Raw genomic sequence first — 23649 nt, forward strand, 5'->3', positions numbered from 1 at the left:
GATGGCGTATCAAATTTGCCAGAGTAGTGGAGCAACGTGCAGAGAAACTGATAAGACGTCTCAGAATCGGGCAGATTGTGAGACCGAACAAATAGTTTTAGTTCGGTTGAATTGAGTAAATTTAGCTCGGCTTGGGAAGAGTAATCCCAATCATGTTACACAGATGGAATTAAGAGGAAATTGAGAGGGTAATTTGTGTGAAAATTGGGCCAAGCTAGATAAATCTTCTTTAGAAGTTGGGCCACACAAGGGGCCGAGATAAGAGTTTGTATAGCTCAGTCTTGGGCCGAGCAGACACTGTGCAGGTCAAAGATGTGCTGCTAGGGCTTGGACCTAGCTATCTGAGGGCAAGCCTTTAGCAGACCGAGATGATTGCCAATGTAGCGGGCCAACCTAGGTGTAGCTTGGCAGGGTGCCATTCTGTAGCTAGGGTCATCACAGCTCTGCCAAAGAGAGCACAGAGTCGTCATAGCTTGGTTGACCGTAGTGGCATCCGAAATAAAGAGTTTAAACTATCTCACTTGGTTGGTTGTGAGAAGGGTGTTCTAAGGATAGGCATTATCCTGTAGCAGTGTGATTCCTAAGAAGACTCTGATAAAGAGAGTTAGAGTCCTACTAGAATTGTGTCAAGTGGAATCTATAAAAACTCATAACAAAACCTATGCACAGGTATTGCAATTCTTACTTTCAAATACACACAGTTTTTGTGTCTATTATCTACTTGTTGACTTAGGCATCATAGAGGTTTTCGGCACATACCCGTTGGCTAATTCACGTTTGTGTTTTTAGGTAGAAAAGTGACGACGTTTGGAGGAGTGCAAACTTGATCAACAGGATTATATGAGAAGATTATTCCGTACTCGTACAGAAACTCTTTCTCCTACTGATCTCCTAAATTAGCTATAATATTGGCACACTTGATTGCCTCCCTATAGACACGGCTAATTTAGGGATAAGATTATTGACTAGATGACAAATGCATAGTCGGTACTATAGGGATTAACTACTTATGATCACTTGTACCATTTATAATTATAAAACAAGCAAATTTTTAGTTATTCGCATGATCAATTTGCTCTTTGTTATGCGTTCTATAGAATTTCTTTCACATACCTCATGGTTAATGACTTTTACATTCCTGTTTTTAGGCAGTGATTGCAAAAGAAAACAAAAAATGGATGATAGTGTGCTGTCAACGTCTTCCAAAAACCAAAAGCTTTCTGGGTTGGTTTAGGATGTGGATTGGTTTTTTGGCTTTTTGACTTTTTGACTATTTTAGCTTGGGGTTAAAAAGTCTCATTTGGGATAGGATTTTTGATTTTTTTAAACTTTCGCGAGAAAAATGAAATAATTATGATTTGGATGTGATATTTTGTCTTATTAAGATAAAATATTTATTTTATCTTTTTATGACTAAAATAGCCAAAAAAAAAACACTAGCATGCCAAACAAAGGCAATATTGGCGAGGGCATTGATATAATGAGCAGCTTGCCAGAAAATGTTCTCCATCACATCCTGTCATTCCTCACAACCAAAGAGGCCATACAAACGTCCATATTATCAAGAAGTTGACAATATTTACGGACCTCTATTTCCAACATGGATTTGAATGATAAGATTCAAAATTAGTATTTTAATCATTAAACTTGATAATAATAATAATAATATATATATATATATATATTAGGCATTTTATATACATCTAGAGTGAATTTAATGACAAAAATATTTTAGTGTTTAAATTGAAAAAATTAAAAATTCAGGACTTATTTTGTTACAAAAATCAAACTCTGGATTTTTATTTTTATTTTTATTTTTTGTAAACACCCCAAAAAACTGTCATTCACATTGATTTATTTATTTTTGTGTTACTTACACTTTTCATCATTATAATTTGATCCAAATTTTATTTTAATCCTTATAGTTTCAATTTAAATAATTTGGTCTCTATACTTTAAATTTAATTTCAATTTAGTCATTCCATCTAAATTTTGATTAACTTCTAATTTAAACAGAAAAATCAAATTGAAATATTAAAAAATTGACAAATGACAAAAGAAATAATATTGCATCACAAATGACTAATGCTAGTATGGTGGGCGACTTGCTTTCTTCAACGATGCCGTATTGAAATGGGAATACAAAGTGGGGGAACAAGTCTACTTATTAATTTTTGGAGAAATTTAAAAACAAATAAAAAAAATTCAAAGTTTAAGTTGTGTAACAAATTAAATTATAATTTTTTAATTCTTTAATTTAAATCATAAACTTTTAAAATAGTATCAATTCTAACCATCTGTACAGAAAAGACGCAATTTAAACAATTTAATCAATTTTTTTTTAATACAATTAATTACCACTCCTTCTCTTCCCCAATCTATTGCCACTGTTCTATCCTCTTCCCTGTTCACCGCTACTCCACTTCCAACACCACCGCCACTGTCTAACACCATCAACAAAAAATAGTTAAATTGTCTAAATTATTCGTACTCCGTTAGCTATAACTAATATATTGTTAGAATTGATATCATTTTAAAAGTAAATGGTTTGAATTAAAATATAATTAAAAGGTTAAAGTTTGATTTGTTATCAAGTCAAACCCTGAAATAGCTCGCTTTGGTAATTTTTTTTTAAATTTCTAATTGCATTGTTAGATAATAAAGGAAAATTAAATGTGAAAAACATCTGGACTTAAACAATAACTTTTTTTGGTTTGGTTTTCAAAGTCTATTTTATAAAATAAAAAAAATAAAAAATAAAAACCATTATGATGTTCTCTTTTTTGTGGCAAAAAATATTTTTTAAAAAACTTTTAATTTTTTTTTATGTGTTTACTTTCATCAAACTATTCTCTATTTTTAAAATAAAAACAACAAACAAAATTTTGTGGGGATTTTAGTTAAAGCTCCCACATTAAATTTTTTTTTACTAGTATAACAACACATGAAAATATTTCCTAGCCAAGTTTTCTAAATTTGTGGAGGTTATTCTTGGACCAAAATACTTCCGCACTAAAGCTGGAAGCGTTAATTTTTGGTGGATTGATTTAAAATCTTAAATATGTAATGACTTTTAATTTATATATCCATTTTCATAAAATTTATATTTTCGGAATTCTCTCATTGAGATTTATCAAATAAGATCGATAATGAATATGAAATTCAAAAGAAAAAAATTGACAAAATTTTCGTTGAATAGTGAAATTTTGCTGTGATTGACTAAAGGTCAGTGAAGTTTCATTGACTTACTCGGATAAATTTTACGAGAGTTAACAAAACTTCACTACTCTTAGTTTTCAGTTGAGAACTAACAATTACAAAATTAAAGGCTATCTCCAAACTATTATCTAATTTCAAATTTAAGAGCCAATTTAAAAAATTTGGTACTAATTTTATATTTAAGATTAAAAGACTGAAGTCGGGAGGTACAGAATAAAATAAAAAATTCTCCTATTTTAAAACAATATTTTTTTTCTTCAAAAAGTCACTATTCTCTACACCACTTGTTGTAACTCATTATGTTAAATATGAACTTTATTAATTTCGTGTGAGTTGGGTAATTAATACTTTTGAGTTCAATTCTTCTACGACTAATATTATAACTAGAATGGATTTTTTTTTTCTGGTATGAAAAAAAAAAAAAAAAAAAAAATGTTTTGTGGGGATATCATAGTATTCGTGGGTCCTGGCATCAGGGTAACAAGTTGGTGACCAGATTTAATTCAATTTAAAAGAAAAGACCCATCACAGAGACAAGAGATGAATGCACTAATTCCCAACACAAGAGGCAGAGTCATGTGCAGAATTCAGTGCAGTCAGCTTTGACCGTTTAAAAAAATGAACCGCTAATCACGCCTCCAAAAATCAAAACCTAGTCACCCATGCGAAAGGAAGGCACATTTCCCCTCCACCATAATTAGAATGAATTCAAGTTGTTCTTTGATTTGAAAAACAACCAATATAATGCTCACTACCGATGCATTAGCGGTTTGAAAAATCACATCAACAGTGCTATTGAAAATAGGCAGGTCCAAAGCATGTATCGCACTTGGTAAAGACCTGGGAGTTGAGACCCCAGGTCTCAAGTTTGAAACTTTTTGGGCCAATTTTCTAGGTATAGCACAATTGGTTACAAGGTTAATCTTAAGTTGTTGTTACCACAGTACTTGGTGTAGGTTCAATACTCTCCCATTGTGCAAGTACTGACTTAAGCAGAACTTGTCTTGGGAGATCAAGACAAGTTCTCAGGTCAAAGTCTTTACTCAGAACGGACAACAGAGCACATTGGTGATCTTCGCAAGGGGCGCCTTGGATCTACAAGAGAGGAGGAGGAATTTCCTTTGGCAAAAAAAAAAAAAAAAAAAAAAAAAAAAAAAAAAGGTAAACTCGACTAAAAAAATCATTGAAAGTGGACTCAACATCTCTAAATTTAAAAAATAAATAAAATAAAACAAGAAACTTAAACTTTAAATTATCTTTTGGTAGGACTCTAATTAATAATTGCTAATTTTTCCAAATCTGAAAGAATAATATTAGGGGTCATGAAAAAAATATCATGAAATGCTTCATGAAGATTTTTCATCATTTGATTAGTGTGTGGTGTTTTATGGTATGTGCAATCTAACAATGAAAAATATTTCATAATTATTTTCATGATCTCTAAGATTACTTTTGAAAACCGAATAAAGCAAAGTATATCATATATGAGATGGAAATTCATGTAGTGTTTAATGAATTAATCATGGAGTGAAAATTTTAAAGTTGGAATAATTAATTATGTAATAAAAAAAATTATGGACAAAATAAAGCTAATAACAGTTTGTTAGATAACTGAGAAGCAAAATGAAATGCATATTATGGTGAGTATGGTCCGAATTGGTTTGGAGGTGCAATCAGAATCAAGCTGTTATGTACGGTTCCATAAAAATTAGAACCAAATCAACTATTTAAATCATGGAACCAATTCGAACCAAACTATTTAAACATTGTTCGGCTCAGTTTGAAACCACGGTTTTACAGAATCTATTCACAAAAAAAATCATATAACATTTTTTAAAAGAAATTTAACCTATCATAAATTTTAAAAATAATAATAACATGCCCACTAAACTAAAATATAACATTAAGCAAATATTCATTAATCCACTCATGATTTTTCAAAACATAAATTGAATAAACATAATATCTAAGATTGTATGCATCATGGCATATGGTATGTATATGGTTTTAAGTTGCATATGGTCCGATTCAGTTTTAATCCAAAATCGTGAACTTAAATCCGAAACCAATCTGTGAAGACCAATTCTTCACCAAGCCAAAATCAAATCACAAATTTAAAAAATTAATCCAAACTTACCAGATTAAACTACGCCAATTCAAATTAAAAATTTTTTGATTTGTTCACTCTGCCCTAATCACCACGCCTATCAAGTGGAAAGATTAAGGGAACGACTTTAGAAAGGCCAAGGAAGAAAGACTTGCGCAATTGAAGTTGACAAAGGAAATGATGTTCCATCCACAAATGACTATTGCTAGTATGGTGGGCGACTTGCTTTCTTCAACAATGCCGTACTGAAATGGGTATAAAAAGTAGGATAAGAATTGACATTATTTTAAATGTAAAAATAGTTTAAATTGAAACAATTAAAAAGTTAAGATTTGATTTGTTATCAAGATCAAACCTTGGAGTAGTTCCTCTTTGTAATTTTTCCAAAATTTTTAATCCCATTGTGGGATAAGAAACGAAAATTAAATGTGAAAAAAATTCTGGACTATATGTTTTTTAGTTTTATTATTTGTTTAACTTGGTATTAAAATTTGGATTACTTTAATATTGGTATGGCAAATTAAAAAAAAAAGGGCAAATTACATATATTTCCCTCGAGGTTTAGCTAAATTACAGATACCCCCTGAGGTTTCGAAAATTACAGAGTTCCCCCTGAGGTTTATATTTTCATAACAAATTGCCCCCTGAGGTTTATATTTTCATAACAATTTGCCTCCTAATTTGTTATGCAAATAGTACCTTCAGGGGGGTATCTGTAATTTTTCAAACCTCAGGGAGGTATTTGTAATTTTGCTAAACCTCGAGGGGGTATATGTAATTTTCCCTTTTATTTATTTCTTTAAAAATTAACAAATTAAAAAAAATAGTTTAGGAGTTTGGAGCTTCCACAATCATTGTTCTTAAAAAGACCATTTTCCTTATATATATATATATATATATAGATTTCTATTAAAATGACAGATTAGTAAAATCCTATCATATCTCATATTTATTTAGAATAAAAACAAAAAAAAATTATACAACGTAATGATCATTATTTGAAAATATTTCTTTTTTTTTTTTTAATCTCCCAATCTAGATCCCTTTTAATCCTCTCAATAGTCCCCAATATGTTCCGCAAAGACTATTAATCTATAAGTTATCATTTCTATTTAAACATAAGATTAACCAGAATACATAATCTAATCTTTTGATCTAATCCTCCAAGACAAACATAATCATCAAGTATCTACAGTCATTCCTCATTAAAATAGTCTAATGCTAAACACAATTTTTGTAACTACTCACTAGACTCTTTTTTTTCTTTTCTTTTCTTTTTTCTAGCCAAATTTCTGTAAAATGAATTTTGGATATTTATGAGTATTTGCAAATTATAGGAGAGTTGAAATCAAAATGTTTGATTTTTGTAAGTTAATCAAAAAATACTCACTTAACCATTGGGTTATCCTTATTGATAAATTTAGTTATTCAAAATGTATGGATTAAATTTATTAGAAGGGGCATTTATTCATAAATTTTTCTTCACTTATTTATTTTCTATTTAGTTTAAATTATTTTTTTATATTCTAATAAGTCATATGAGTGACATAAATACAAAAATATCCCTAATAATAATATTCACATTAACAGCGCATTCTGTGATGTGAAATATTCACAATGCCAATGTGAATTTTCACACATCAATATAAACATTCACACTGTCAAATATAAATGTTCACATTACCAAATTGCTAAGCATTCAAAAACTATTTATAAGGGTAACATTGTCCATAAAATACCTTAAATATGAGAATTAGGATTTGGTAGATCAAATATTCAAATATTCAAATAATATGACTTATTAAAATACAAAAATATGTTATGGACTTTTTTTTTCTTTCTTTTTTTTTTTTATCGAGAAAATCAGCACAACAATTACATAGAATTGGAAGATAAGCACCTAACAAGTCCCATAGGTGGTTGGACAACCCAATTAGGGGATAAAGTATTTCGTAAACATGCAGAAGCAACCCAATGGGCTGCCCTATTTCCATTTCTAGGACACCATTTAAAACCTAGTCGCCTGCTCATGGCCATCGATCTAACGTCACTCAGCACAGCAAGTAGTTGCCATGGAGGGAACCCTTATGTAATGGACTAATTGGGATACAAATATTTTAGAAATACGACATATATTACAATAAAGTTGAAGTTATAATATATGCTTTCACTACAAAAAAAGTCACCTTTAGCGACTAAAATATTGGTCGCCAATTGTCTGTTTTTTGGCCGCCAATGACATTCTGCGACCAAATATTTTGGTCGCTACGTTTGTCGCCAAAACCCTGTCGAGAAAGGTCTTGGAGAGTTTTGCCGACCAAAAAACCTTTGGTTGCCAAAAAGCAAGTCTTTAGCGACCAAAATTTTGGTCGCCAATATTCAATTATATTTCTTTAAAATTATACATTTACCGACCAATGTTTTAGTCTCCAATAGTCAAGGAATCGCCGGCCAACACTTTTTGTCGCCGAAAGCAACCAATCGGCGACCAACACCTTTAGTCGCCAAAAGCTTCAAACGTGAAGAAAAAAAAACAAAAAAAATCATTATAGAACACAATTTGATCCGCTCTTCGAACCGCCAACCTCCCACACCATAAGTCTTACGGACCACACTCTTCCCACTACGCTTCTATAACACCACATGATTATATATGTGACATCTATTATTTATATAGTACATACATCCATATTGATATAAAAGTATATGTATAAACATAATTATTTTATTGAACATAATTTATGTAAAATAAACTTATTTAGTAGCAAAATAAAAAAAGACCACTTTTGGCTACTGATTGTTTTTTAGTCGCTAAAAAACTTAACTTTTGCCGACCAAAGTAGGATTTGGTTGCCGAAGATGCACTTTCAGCTACCAAAATTTTAGTCGCCAAAAAATTTAATTCTCGCCTTAGGATTTTTGTTCTCCCGCGCTAAAAATGACCACTTTTGGCAACTAAACTTATTTTCTTGTCGCCAATTGTAGACTTTTGGCTACTAAAATTTTTTTAGTCACCGAAAATCTTTACTTTTGGCTACTAAAATTTTTTAGTTTCCAAAAAGCTTTACTTTGGGCTATTAAAAAATTTTTAGCCACTAAAACCCATATAATCAGCAACCAAACTTAGTTTTAGTCGCCAATTGTAGCCTTTTGGCTACTAAAATTGTTTAGTCGCCAAAAAGCTTTACTTTTGGCTACTAATGTTGTTTTGGTCGCTAAAAGCTATACTTTCAGCGACCAAATTTTTTTTAGTCCGGAAATTTAATCGCCGAATGTGCTTTTTCCTGTATATAATCACCAAATTTTTTTTAGGAATGTACTTGGTCGGTGATTAAAAGCAAAAAATTCAGAAATGTGCTTTTTCCTGTATATTTTAATTGTCGAATGTGCTTTTTCCTGTATATTTTAGATATTCAGAAATGTGCTTTTAAATATTCAAAATTGTGCACATTCAGAAAAAAGCACATTCGGCGACTAAAAAAGGATCAATAGTATCATCAGAAAAATATATGCCTCACATATTAAATTTATTTCAGCCGATTAAATCATATTGTAGTGGCTAAAATAAATTTACTTTAAAGTATATATGATTTTTTTCGCTTGTTTTAAGGTTTTAATTCACAATAAAATCTTATTTGAGCCAATTAATATGTGAGGCATATATTTTTCCAAATCAACACATTCTAAAATTATTAAAATTTTAAATTAAATTTAAAAAATTTACTATTCGACTTGTTTAATAGTCCTAGTTCTATATTTGTCGTTAGTACTCATTTCAAAAATAATATATATATATATATATATATATATATATATATATATAGAAATAGTGCAAAAAATGGAGTTTTCTAAATGATACTAAGAAAAAGGTTGAGACCTCATTTTTCCTTGACCCCCACCACTCCCAATGTATTGGGATTGGCCAACTTTTTGTTTTTTGTTTTTTTATTTATTTTTTCTTCTATCACTCACTGGCATGTGTTTGTGGAGATTGTGAAAGTCAAGAAAAAAGGGGTCTCTGTCATTTCTGAAGATACTATTGATCCTTTCTTTTTCATCTTTATATTTCCTTAAATTTGTTCCTTAGGTTGATTTTTCTTAATCGATGACCCAAGACTTGGAATCTTATCAACCATGGAATATGAATGTTGAATAGTCTACTATTGTACAATGGGTAGAATTGGCATACAATTTAACACTCCATTTATTTAGACGGAAGATATTTTTTAAAAATCTTTTTTCTAAAAAAGCATTTTTCTTAAATTTTGACAATTAAAATTTGTACAAGAGGTTAATTGATAGTGACATGTCAAAACAAGCCATGATGCAAATACATGGGCCATATTAAGAATTAATACATGTAATTAGGATAAGTAAAACACAAAATACAAATATAAATAGAATATAAATATTTACGTTGTTCCACCCAAAATAAGGTTATGAGTTATAATATAAGACAGGAAAATGCAACACTTCAATTGTAAATATATAGAATTGAAGTAACGTGGCAGAATTGTAAAATACCAAAAAAATCCTTAATACCGTTTCTTCTTTGCAAGGATCCATACTACCAAACAGATCACTCTTATATGATATATTATTTATGGCAACGCTTTTAGATTAGTGTTGGATAACTTTGTTAGTTCTTTATTTTTTTGTAAACATGAAACAAAAAGTATAAAAACTTTGAAATCTTCATTAATTCAGAGAGGTCATCTATTAATTACAACTTTGAAAATTTTCTTTTTGATGCCTTTTAATTTAAAATTTTACAACTAACCCCGTTAAGTATTTATTTATTTTTAAGTTTTTCATGATCACTGGATGAACAATGACTTGGTTGTATTCTAAGATCTCATGGAGAGAACCAACCTTTGTGAGTGTTATATGCAACAGAGTATGTAATAGTAGTGGAGTGAACCTCTGTTTGTTTCGACGGAAAATATTTTAATGGAAGTCATAATCAACAAAAAAACAAGCTTACTTTGATTGAAGATGTTTTCTACTATTGAAAGATGAAAAATATTTTTTGGATTAAAGTCTTGCCAATGCCACCACCACACTACCACCAATATATTAGTTTCAAGTCACAATTAAACATAAAAAAAAAATTGCTCTCTGCTAAAACAAACTGTGAATACAATGAGAATACTAGAGAATGGAGAGACCATTGCTAGGTCTCCATCATGTCAATATATACGTATATTCTTCATACTTCTCTAATTGTATTCTGTGCATATGAACATGTTGTAACAAGAAACTTATTAAGCTTTCAAATTGTACATGGTATCAAATCTAACTAAAAGAACTTGAACTTCTAAAAGAGGAACAGGTTTATAAAACTTAACCCAGTAGATGAAAAGAAATGTTGTAGTCTTTCACAACAATATAGATTTTTATTTATTTTTAAACAGGTTTTGGGGCATATAATTTGCATCAATACAGTGTGTTTCTATCGACCATTTAACAGACTAATGGTCATTTCATTGGCTGAAGTTGTTGCTTCCTTCCTTGAAGAACCAGCAACCTCAAGAACATTCCTTTCAGTGAAGAAGCCAGGTTGTTTGGCCTGAGGCAATGCACCTTCATTACCAAACATCAGAACCACAGATGACATGCTTGGCCTATCCTCTGGATATTGTTGCACACATAAAAGACCCACGTGGATTGATCGCAAAACTTCAGTTAGGTAACATGAGTCCCATATAGCCTCATCAATCAATTCCAATGATCTACCATCTTTGTAGAGTCTCCATGCCTGAATAGATTCTCACACAATCCAACAATTGTGAATGTTTTGGAATAGCGAGAAAAGAGGGATTTAAGACAGAATCATATAAGAATACTTCTAAACTCAGTACACTTACATGACCAAGGAGGTTGAGGTGGTGATCTGGATGATAAAAACCTTTATTTTTCTTCCCACTTACAATCTCTAGCACCAAAACGCCAAAGCTGAATACATCTGATTTTATTGAAAACAATCCATCCACTGCATACTCTGGAGACATGTAGCCACTGCAAAAAAATGTTGAATGAAGAACTAGATTTTGAAGCAATAGACAAAGCATGTCGTATTGATTCTTACTATGTTCCGACCACTCTGTTTGTATTTGCTTCTGTCTCATTTCCTCGAAAACTTCTAGCCATTCCAAAGTCTGATATTTTTGGGTTCATGTCAATATCTAGCAAAATATTGCTAGCTTTGAGATCTCTGTGAATAATTCTCAGTCTGGAATCTTGATGAAGATAAAGAAGCCCTCGTGCAATCCCATTAATAATGTGGAACCTCTTTGGCCAATCCAGTAATCCGCTTTGGGTTTGATCTGTCCAAATGTTTGTTTGTTAAATGCTCCCAAATTTTGGAAGATCAAGTTCATGCAAATGCACAAGTAATAAAAACCACATACAATTTTGGTCCCATTATGAATAAATCTAAAGGTTTATATGGAACCAAACAGAATAAAAATAAAAATAAAAAGAGGAAAAAATAAAGAAAGATCATTGCCTGGCTTGAGAATGGAATGGTTGTGATTATACACAAGTTAGGGTAAGTTATACTAACCTACCTTTAGATTTGAAGAAAATACATCGATTTTCACAAGTTTGACATAATTACCTTGGGCTCCTTTATGGTTTTAATTCATACAATATTTTGCCCATTTTCATAAAAAAAAAAATTCATTATTCATATCGATAAAAAAATGGTAGTAATCTCTTTTACACCGAAAGGTATATTTTGCCTTGTTTATCCCTACTACACACCATCTATATTAATTTTGATCTTTTTAGCTTTACTAAGAGGGAGATCAATGTAATTATGTCAAACTTGTAAAGCTTAATGTATTTTTTCTAAACCCAAGGGTAGTGAATGTAGTTTACCCTATATAGTATTATAGTTTCTAGAGAGCCAAACCAAAAATGAGGTAGTCCAGGCTTTTGTTGGGCATGTATTCGTAGATCAACATCTTTTCTTCTCCTTGAATGAAGCATCCTAGAAGTTTCACAAGATTTCGGTGTTGAAGTTTGGCAATACAGATAACTTCATTCTTAAACTCATCAAGCCCTTGGCTAGAATTCTTTGAAAGTCGCTTCACGGCTATTTCTTGTCCCCCTTCTAGCATACCCTGAGAATTACCATTGTAGAATGTTCTTATGTTCGAAATTAAAAGAAAACAATTTTTACCAGTGATTTATGTTACAACATTACCAAATACATACTTAAAGACATAATTACACCAAGGTTGTCTAACAAGGTTAGGGCAGTGCATGTCCTACTTTGGGTGGGTGAGTCTGGATAGGTGCATGGATGGAATTTTCAGATTTAGAACTTCTGTTAAAGATTTAGAAAATATTGCCTTTTTCCCATCATTCCTAAGCAAAAATCCAGTCTCAAATCATATTTCATTAGAGCAAATTCAAAGATAAACTTCTCAAAAGCAAGTGTATTTGTCAAAAATTTTAATTCATGTTGGTGGGTTCTGCATTAAAATATTTTAGGGAAATATTAGTATAGGAATATGAAAAAATTTCAGAAAGATGTGGTCCCATACTTCACCAAAATGAAAGCAGTGTACACTTTACTGTGAAAATTTTTCGTGTTAGAAATTTACTGTTTATGGAAAGAAGTGACAAAAAAAAGTTGAATGGTTTTATTGTTTCCACATAGGCTGGATGAGATTGGGTGTTGATCACATTTGTATAGATTACATAAGAGTCTTTACATTGGTACCTTGTAAACAGGCCCGAATCCACCCTCTCCAAGCTTATTGTTGATTGAAAAGTTATTTGTGGAATTAGCTATTACTGTTAAGTCAAACAATGGTAACTCCAGATCATCATTCTGGCTTTTGTCAGTGTAACCTTGTTTAGAGTTTTGCATCAGATTTCCTGCAAAGCGGGGGCAAAATGGATATAAAGGATGAGACAACTAGTTCCACCGAAGTAATTTTATACCATTACAGAGTTTACCACAGAATGACACATATATACCTTCTCTGTTCAGCTGTGAATTCTTCCTTTTCTTTTTCCGGAGATAACAGGTTAAGCTCACACCCAGCAGAAGAAGTCCAATTAATAATGCCAAGCTCACTGCCACTATCTCTCTTTTCTTTCCATTGAAGCCAACTTGTTGGACTGTTGAATTTTCAATCCGTTTAACAGAATGGTCAATTCAGTTAGATAATACAACAATGAATGCACAAACTTAAAGGGGTTGCTCACCATCCTATTTATTGAAACCATTATGGTTAAGGCGATGAGAAAAAGCTAAAACATAACAAACACATAAGCATACAAGGATTTACATAACATGAAAAGAAATCAATGTCCGAGATAAAGCAAAAATGAAGTCTCATTTTACAAAGCTATAGCAAGATGTAGAATCCTAAACATAGTGAGGATTGTTTTCAGAAAAAAATGTAATTGTTCAGTATAACTAACTATATGGATATTACATATGTACAATCTAATTAATCCAAGTTCACTAATCTCTGTGTTTGATATGAATTCTTACCTAATTCAGAGGAAGCCATCCTTATGTAAATGTCTTGCCCATTATCACTGTACTGTCTCATATCAATCAACTCATCAAACCAAAGCAAGCAGCCACTTCCACCTCCGCTTATGTCTAAACTTGTGTAAGCCATGCATGAGCAGTTTTTCAAGCACCGCATCTCACATTCCCTTAAGGTCATGCTCTTGTCAAACCAGGAGTACCGTGTGTCTGGCATTTTATAGTGCGAATACTTGAGAAAGCCATCTCCATTGTGGCAATCTAACATTGTCCTCCGAACACACCCATTAGACCAATCTCCACTTATCCATTCTGTTTGGTTCTGGGGCACAAATTTACTCAAACAATCACATACCGGCAACTTTCCAATGTTACAGTTACCATTCGGGCCACACAGTTTATAGGTATCACAAGCATCTGTTGGTGCAGACCGGTAAATGACCCATTCCTGGCTTCGATCAACCCATGTCCAGCGCTGTGCAACGCCATTCTGATTCAGAGTAAGCCTTGAAACAACTGAGCTGATGAGTTGATAATGAAAATACACCTCCTCCTTGGTGTAAACCAATTCATATGTGTAGATGGGATTTAGTTTAAGGTTTAGATAACTGAATCCGAGACCATTCCATGGTCCAGTTCGGAACACCTCAACAGAACCACAGCTCATAATAATTTGTGGATATCCTTGAGGATCACACCGGTATGTACACTTACCTCGAGCTGGATCATCGCTGCTCTTCCAGGACGAGAGCATACGATCTATTCCCGTTACAAAGTTCTTTCCCTGCTTCATGCCTGGTAAAAGAGTATCGCATGGATAATCAAAACTTTGCCACAAAATATTATTATTGGCATCTTTCACCACAAGATTTCCTGACTCCATAAGTTGTGCAACTGGTCCTGTAACATTGGGAGACCAAATGACACTGCCGGTACCATCAACAAGGGCAAGAATTCCAGGGTCGATTATCGTTAAGACGCCTGACGAATTGACGAGTGGGATTTCTCTGTTGGCAACCCATACAACAGTCTGGACAGATATTTTCTTGTACCATATTCCCAAGTATGTATTCCCGGAATTGCCCGGGCTGAAAAAACCCATCTCAAAGCTTTCACCAGATGAAACAATGGTATTGTTGCCTGTAACAGATTGGGTTTTGGTTATGATGTCTACTGCGTTGGAGATTATTAAGATGGAAAATAAAGAGGAAAATAAGAAAGGTATTTTGAGGCCTTCCATTGATGGTGTAATGTCTAATTCATGAAATTCATCTGTTTTTATAAATGAATGCTCAACAACTCTTACAGCACAATTATGTCTTCAGCTGGGCTTTTGTATGGATACTGACTTTCTACCCTTCAGTTAGACTTCGGAGTCAAGAAGTCTTGGAATTCCACAGCCATATAATTCTTGTCTGAATCATATTCGCATGAATCATGGCATCATATTGAAAATTTGGATTTTCACGTACCATAATTACTGCACTCTAAGGCCCCGTTTATTTTGGGTCACTACAACAATTTACACTTTTGGCGACCAAATTTGGCGACTAAACTTTTTTTAGTCGCCAAAAGTTGTAGAATAGGCTACTAAAATTATATTGATCGCCGTTGAATTCAATTTTTAGCTACTAATTTTTTTAGTAGCTGTATCTTCATTATTAGCGACTTAAAAAAAATTTAGTCACTAAATATGAACAATAGGCGACTAAAAATTATTTTAGTCGGCATTAGATCATGTTTTAGGCTACTAAAATATTTGTTAGTCGTGGTATACCAATTTTTGGCTACTAAAATAAATTTAGTTGCCAAAAACCTAGCATAATTAAACTTTGGCGACCAAAGTTTTGGTCGGCAAATATTCATTTTCGGTGACGAAAAATTTTTTAGTCGCTGTAAGGTAATTTTTGCCTACTAAAATTATTTAGTCACTAAATAAAAAACATAAATTTTACTTTTATCTTTGGTGACGAAAAATTTAGGCGGTGAATATTTCTTTTCGGTGACCAAAATACTTTTAGTAGCCAAAATGGTTAGTTTTGGCAACTAAAATATTAGTCGCTGTTTGTTAAATGTTGGCTACTAATTAAATTAGTTGGTATAATTAACCTTTGGCAACAAACAACAAGTTTGGTCGACAAAGGTATATAAAATTTTAGTGGGAACATTAAAAGAATGGCACCAGTTCTTCTTAGCATTTTTGAAAATAGGGTTCTCTTTTCTCTCTCACACACACACAACCACACTACAAGAAATTGCATTTTTCACAACGCAACAAAATATGTTGCTAAAAGGAAAAATTCATCGACAAAGAGTTTTGCCGACACACCACGCTACGTTGGCAACCCGTAGGCAAAAGTGAGTCAGCAAAAGTTTTTGCCGACGAAATTATCATTGCGTTGGTAAAAGTAATGCCTTTAGCGACGAATATAGTCATCGATAAAAGCCTTCATCCATCGTCGACAATTTACCTTACGCCGGTAAAAGTCATTCAAATATGATGATTGTGTGACACTTTTCCCGACACAAATTTGCATGGGCAAAAAATATCGCAAAAAATACACTTTTAGCAACATAATATGAGTGGGCAAAAGTAAACTTTTGACAACACATTTACGTTGGTAAATATTGCCATTTGCCGACGATTTGTTTGTCGATAAAGGTTTACTTTTGACAACGACAAATTCGCATTGGCAAAAACTATACTTCTAGCAACACAATATGAGTGAGCAAAAATAAACTTTTTGCGACACATTTACTAACAAAAATAATTGAAAATAATTTATATACTTTTATAATATTTACAGATTTACAAGAGGCATCTCTCAGGCACCAATATTACAAACTAATAACATTGATATAAAATCACCTAAAGTTGATGTGCAAGCAAAAAAAACTACTGATACTGCTTTTAGAAGCAATGTATAAAACGTAAAAGGATAAAGTCACTAAAATACCCAAATACATCCAAATTGTGAATCCATAATAGAAACAACAGATAACAAAATGAAAACATGAAACTAACAAAGAAAGGCAAAGCGGCATAAAAATCACCCACAAACTTATCCAGCAGACCAACATCTAGTAGCAGCCGCCTCACAGCAACATTGCAGCAGCAGCAGCCCAGCAAGTATAAGTATAATGCTCCCATAGATGAGTACAAAGCCATGCTCCACCCATTTGCCATAAAGCCTAAACAGCCTGACCTCAGTCAGGAGATGTTTTTGCCCATATATCTGACACCTGATGTGCAACCCAACCATTTGCTTCATAGTTCACCTGTAACATTCTGTGACTAAATAAAAACAATAGTGTTTATAAAGAATATAGAATGCTTAAATAGAACAATTTATCATGGAAAACACTAATCACAGAGTTCATCCTGGGTCCTAACCTACCTAACTACTTTGATGTACAAATTTTATATACATACATACATATTTTATACTTATTCAGTCTTTCAAAAAAAATAAAAAATACTAAGCTCCAAATGATGGCTTGCAGAAAAACAAATATACATATATACATAATACCACATGTGATCACACAAAATGAATAAAACAACAGTTCATAAGGACCGTTAATGTTTGATAAGTGAAAGATATTCTTACTTTAGCAGTCTTACTTCCATTGACTGACAGACAAAATGTAATCAAACAAGGGCTCCTGGCACTCATGAAGGTTGCATGGAAGGGAGGGCCAATAGTTTATTTAAAGATTAATATTCAAGTGTTGAGCGCCACTGGAGAGTTAAAAAGGAAAAGGTCACATCAGTAGATACAAAAATACTTATGCTTTTTTTATTAACAGGAAGCAGAGAAATTATGCTACATCAGAAGACTAATATAAAATGAAGTACATATTAAAAGGCAATATTGCTATTTTTGTGGCTTAAAAATTCTAGCCTTGTTTGGTTTGTTTCTCAGAAAAATTTTTGGGAAAAATTCTCTACAAATAAATTTTCAAGAGTAATCAAACCAAACAAATTTTTTCCAAAAAAATCTCAAAATTTTGTTTGGTTACATAGTTTCCAAAATCACTCTCTCTCTCGTACACATCAAATCAATCACTTTTTTTAAAACTCTCCTCAAAACAATTTTCCAAAACCATTTCTGAAAAAAGGCAAACCAAACAAGTTTTCGTACTTTTTATCTCAAAAACTACTCTACAAACACAAACCAAACACACCCCTATCTTTCCAACTCTCTCCCATCTCTCTTAGAAGCTAATTTCTTAAAGGGAAAGAAAAAAAGAAAGAAGATTTCACTATGCACTTGCATCAAGGAGAAAATTACAAGATACCATGCACACAGAGAGAGAGAGAGAGCTTCGTCCCATGCTGGCTCAATATCCCTGTTCCATATTCCCTGCAAGTTTGCCACTTGAGTTCCAGGCCATGAACAGGAAATAAGTAGATATCGACCATAACGGAACAAAAGCTCCACTAAAGAGGGATCTTCATCAGTTTGAAAAGATTTCACCCTCTCTGCAGTTGAAACCGTCTTATCTTCACTATTTTCTAAAAACAGATCAGTTGCAGAGGACAAATGTTTCTTCCTATCCAAACACCCATTTTCTCCAACATTCTTTGGGCTTTTCGAAAGCTGCAGTGAGATGCGATGAAAAAGGTTTTGATAGTCAACCAAATGCTGTGAATAAAGATCAGCATATGACAAGTTTTTAATTAAATTGAATTTGCTTTGAGACTCTGAAGTAGGATCTTTTTTTCAATCTGAAGGTTTAGTGAATGGCCCATCAAATGAAGATGAAGCTACGAGAAGCATAACAGCCCAATCTGAACCCTCATTCTTCAACTTATTGTCATCCAAAACATTTATAGTACCCACGTCACTAATCTGAAAATCAAGAATTGCAGAAAACTGAATACCCTTTGGATTGTCGTTTTCATTCAATTTCGGCGGAATTCTTTTACCGGGGCAACTTCCTTCCATGATAATCTGATTTTTACCATTTACACTCGAATGATGATGTGGTTTGCTGTCTAGAGATACCATAAAGGAGAGAGACCCTGATTTGCTTCCTGAAATCTTTGTCACGATCACTTGATCAGGATTTGAGGCAAAATGTTCCTTCACGAATTCAACTTCACCTGCAGAATATTTCACTTTCGTAGTTGTAGTATCCAAGTCCAGTACTCGTGAATATGTTTCTTCAATATATGAAGCATGAGAATCATCGAATTCTAGCTTGATATCACCCAGAAGTTGGTAAACCTTCACATCATCATAGGACAATTACAAGGATACAGGGGTAAAGACTATAGAAAATATGAAATTGCACGAAGGATCAGGAATACTACCCATATAAACACTGCATACCTGGTAAACAAAGCTTGTGCATCAAATATAACACAATGTCAATTACAACTCAGATGCAAGCTAGCTTTAATGGATGTAGAAAGGTCCAAATTAACCAAATTTCATGTAAATATCTCTTGGTATTTTATTTGAATCACCTTGGGTGTTCTAATTTTGTTTGTAGATGCTCATTGAAAACTTTCCCATGTACAATGGTGCAAATCCACAACTATATGAGCTTTACAAGGAGATTGTTTAAGTGAAAAACTGAAACAGAACATAGTCAGTTTGCATAAAGTATCCAATCATCCAATTATTGAAGTTTAACCACAGAATTAGTGGTGAATGCTCACCCACCAATAACAACATTGACAAGGCCCAAGGTTTGAATCCTATTTTTGGATCATGGATTTGGATAGGGATTTAGAAATCCATGAAATCAAAGGTAAGGGGTTTACTGGGGCGATGGTTGGGCGGAGCAACGACATCAATAGCAGTAGTTTCTGGCAATGTGGCAGCGAAGGGAGGAAGAGGACTCTGGAAGTGAGCTTTGTGGATGCGCTGGCCATGGATTATTTGGGGGTGGTAGAGAGAGAAAGCTCTGAGCCAAGAAATGTGAGAACAAAGAGAAGAGAGAGAGAGGGAAAGAGAGGAAATTGAGTCGTGGGTAGTTGATTATGGAAGAAAGTGGAAAACGTGGAGTGTTTTTTTTTTTTTTTTTCAAATCACTTAAATTCCACGTGGCAGTACATGATAGAGGCTTCAAGAGACCAAACACTAGAATGTGAGTCCCAATAATTAAGAATTTCAATCTTATGCTATAATCTGCCCAATAAGACAGGCCACTAATGTTTGAGCTATCCTCAACTACACCAAATACATTGAACTAATCTCAATTCAAGTCCAAGACATACAAATACATTGAACTAATCTACTTTAACCATTTAAAGTTGAGTTTGGATCTTGAAATTATGAAGAGGAAAGGAAAAAAATGGAAAAAAAAAATGATAATGACAACAATGATGGAGATAAAGCATTCACCAAGTCAGGTCTCAATTTCCAAACCTATGTATTTCTTACATGTAGTAAGAATGTAGCACATTCATGTCATCATGAATTTATAAGTTCTAGACAGAAAAAATAAATAAAAAATAAAAAAATGAGTGGTCATCATCAAGGAATTATGTAAAAGTCTGTAACAGACAGCATCTTAATACCCTATCAACTAAAAAATCAGCAAATGAAATAGAGCAAAATGAATATCACAAAGAAATAAATAAGTCAGCTGTGTGCAAACACAATGATCCAAACGGACATAGTAAATTATAGAAAATGTGACTGAATTTTAAGTGGGGGGCGGGGAATGACCTTCTAAAGTGTTCGATAGATTTCTGTAAAATCACCAGGAGCTATCCTTTTTGTGGATGCTAGCTTAGTTAGCTCAGCAATAGCCTCCTTTCGCTCTGACCACTTGGCAGCTTTCTAATACATAAAAAATGGCAAAATAATTCTAAAAAACACTAATAAATTGGATTTTCCTCACGTTAATCAGAAAGCATAATTACAAACTAGAAGTACAGCAAATATAAAATTTAAAAGCCAGTGAATAACATGAAAAAAAGATTGAGAGGACTTACCACTCCATCCCAAAATCCTGTCTTCTCTAAAGGAGTCAATATATCAACACAATCAACAAGTTCATACTCGTCAATTTCCTGAGGAGCTGACAAACAACATGGATATCAGGTCCAAGCATTCAATTGAAAAAAATTAATACAGAAATACTTCTAAAAAAATTAAAACAAGCCTTCAATGTCGAAATTCAGTACTATTTCTTTCAACTTCATTTCATCCATCAAACTAACGTGGATGTTAATCGATGCAAAAAAGTAAGCAATCGACATACCAGCTTGATTGGAAGATCAGGATCTGAAATGGAAAGTGTTAAATCTTCATTCTATTCTGGATTGATATACTTCCTTATAACATGAGTCTTTAGTTTCTGCAACAAATTGAATATATCAACATCCATGTAATATTTGAAAATTAGGTAACAAAAGTATACACATTACAAAGAAAAAATATCACATAAAAACGATTTAAACTTCCATATAAAAAACAATGCTATAACAACTTACATAATGCATGCAATTTCAATAACAGAAATAAAACACACACACACACACCCAAAAAAAGAAAACCATGGCCTTGTTTGGTTTGTTTTTCAGAAAAGTTTTTGGGAAAAATTCTCTATAAACAAATTTTCAAGAATAATCAAACCAAACAAATTTTTTCAAAAAAAATCTCAAAATTTTGTTTGGTTACCTATTTTCCAAAATCACTCTCTCTCTCATACATATCAAATCAATCACTTTTTTTTAAAACTCTCTCCCCAAAACAATTTTCCAAAACCATTTCTGAAAAAAGGCAAACCAAACAAGTTTTCGTACTTTTTATCTCAAAAACTACTCTACAAATACAAACCAAACACACCCCATATCATCAAACAATTTTAGCCATATGATCTTGTACATAACGATTTCACGGTCAAAATACATTCAAGAAGTTTCAAAAACCTGTTTGATGAAATAAAAAAAGAAATTGAAATTCTTCAGATCAAACTGAGTTTTTAGGATTAACTGGATTTCGGAAAAATCTATACAATACTTGGTCCTGATTTTTGAAAAAAATAAATAAATGAATAATGACATATATTGGAATGTCTGTAAATAACCGCACATTTACTTACAGCAGCAAAACTCAACCCCATATAAAAAACTTGTGTAATTAATTTTTCCCAAAATATAAAAAGAATCTAATTAAGCAAACTCCAAACAAACAAACCTACCAAAAAAGAAAAAGAAAATAATCCAAACCCACACAACCCTTCATCTCTTGCACTTGTTAGTTATAAGTCACTCCTTACCACTGCCATAAATAAACCCTGAAGTTTCAAACGCTATACCTCTCTCAAATGAATTGTCTTCATAGCACATGTTCCCAATTTGCACTATATTCTGCTTTCCATTGAAATTTGCAAAACTGTCTAGCATTGATGGATTAATACCAATTCTGGTTCCTCCCTCAGCTTCTCTTATGTCCAGTCTCTTATATATGTCACACACCAAGGGCTAGTTAGATTATTCATAAGATTCAACTTTCAAGCAAGTTTTGAATACCTTGATGCATAAATAACACAACTGTTGAATTCATTTCAACCAGGTAACTATATATATGGTTTTCATGATTTTTCTTGCATGATCGTATAAATATAAGTCTGAAATGGAAATCATACAAAATTATTTGGACCATTCATTTATATAACACCCAATTCTGATACATCAAGAAACAGTTAAAAGTAATCACACACATGAATACAATATTTACATATTTCACCTTGAAACTAAGACTACGCAACGATATTGCATGACCAGAAAAGTTACAAGAGATATAAGATAGTCACCTCCCCTCAACTACAAATACATAGAAATTAAAGCAACAAATTGCAAAATTACCAAAAAAGACATTATCAGATTTCAAACTACCCAACAAAAATCTGCAAAACTCAATTACCAACAAAAACAAACACACACAAAAAAAGAGACAATTTATAGGAACAATTATATGAACCCGCAGTCACATAAATCTAGTCCATGTGAGCTACTACAGAGACAATTTGTAGAAAACAAATATGATGCAACAATATGATTAGCCAAACATATGAGCAAAAAGGAAAAGAAAAAAAAACAATATCAATGACCATAGATGAGAAAAAGTGGCCATACAAGAAAATTAAAAAATTGTAAAATAGAAAAGAAAATATATTTTCCTAATGAAAATAGCCGAAGAGCATCGCCAAAAACAACACAAGCTCAAATCCTAATGAAAGCTACTCTATGAAATGTCAACAAATTAGCCAGTAAATTGAGAAAACAAATCAAGACAAGTTATTCTTAAGTAGAATTAAAAATTATTCTTAAGCATCTAAAACTTCCCAATGTCACAAGTTTAATAAAAATTTTAAAGCAAACTAATTTATTAACATTCATAGTAACATTCATAGCAAGTCTTTGTAGCAAAAGTTCACCAGCTCTAGAAGGCAAGCAACAAGGAATCAGAAACCCAAATGTACCACTTTAGCTTGCATGTTTGGAGCCTGAAGCCCCCTGGGGGAATAATTACACAGCTCTTTGCAGTATTAGAACCACAGGTGCCTACAGCAGTTTATTCAACCATGCCATAGCCCTACAAGCCAAAAAAATAAAACAATTTATGACCCCCCCCCCCCCCCCCCCCGAAAAAATAAAAAAAAAATGTGAACTAAGAAAAAAGATGAAATACTCATGTTTCAATTGGTTTCCAAGGAAAAACATGGAAGTGATTGAAATTTAGAATCTCATATTATCTCCTTTTTGGACTTGTGTATATAGTAAAACAGGGGTAAGAGTTAGATATTTTGTAATGACACCAGGTTCAAAGCATGAGGCAAA

General features: G+C 32.6%; 1 protein-coding gene and 1 pseudogene across 2 annotated transcripts; both read right to left on the bottom strand.

Annotated features, from left to right (window-relative positions):
- Positions 1-10571: 10571 nt before the first annotated feature.
- On the bottom strand, positions 10572-15186 carry LOC114279032 (G-type lectin S-receptor-like serine/threonine-protein kinase At4g27290). The gene is made up of 7 exons (XM_082879547.1): positions 13842-15186; positions 13319-13462; positions 13059-13216; positions 12243-12453; positions 11415-11652; positions 11194-11344; positions 10572-11084 (listed from the first exon to the last, which is right to left on the bottom strand). The coding sequence occupies exons 1-7, from the start codon at positions 15079-15081 to the stop codon at positions 10779-10781; spliced, it is 2448 nt and encodes an 815-aa protein (XP_082735673.1). The 5' UTR covers positions 15082-15186; the 3' UTR covers positions 10572-10778.
- A 1414-nt stretch (positions 15187-16600) lies between these two features.
- Positions 16601-21063, bottom strand: LOC114296631 (alpha-L-fucosidase 2-like; annotated as a pseudogene). Its single transcript, XR_014336827.1, has 5 exons — positions 20967-21063; positions 20797-20882; positions 20563-20641; positions 18137-19095; positions 16601-17120 (listed from the first exon to the last, which is right to left on the bottom strand). The product of XR_014336827.1 is annotated as an alpha-L-fucosidase 2-like (transcript).
- Between the last annotated feature and the right edge of the window lie 2586 nt (positions 21064-23649).

Source organism: Camellia sinensis, chromosome 7 (genome assembly GCF_055761805.1).
Source record: "Camellia sinensis isolate YWXY chromosome 7, ASM5576180v1, whole genome shotgun sequence".
Classification (NCBI taxonomy): domain Eukaryota; kingdom Viridiplantae; phylum Streptophyta; class Magnoliopsida; order Ericales; family Theaceae; genus Camellia; species Camellia sinensis.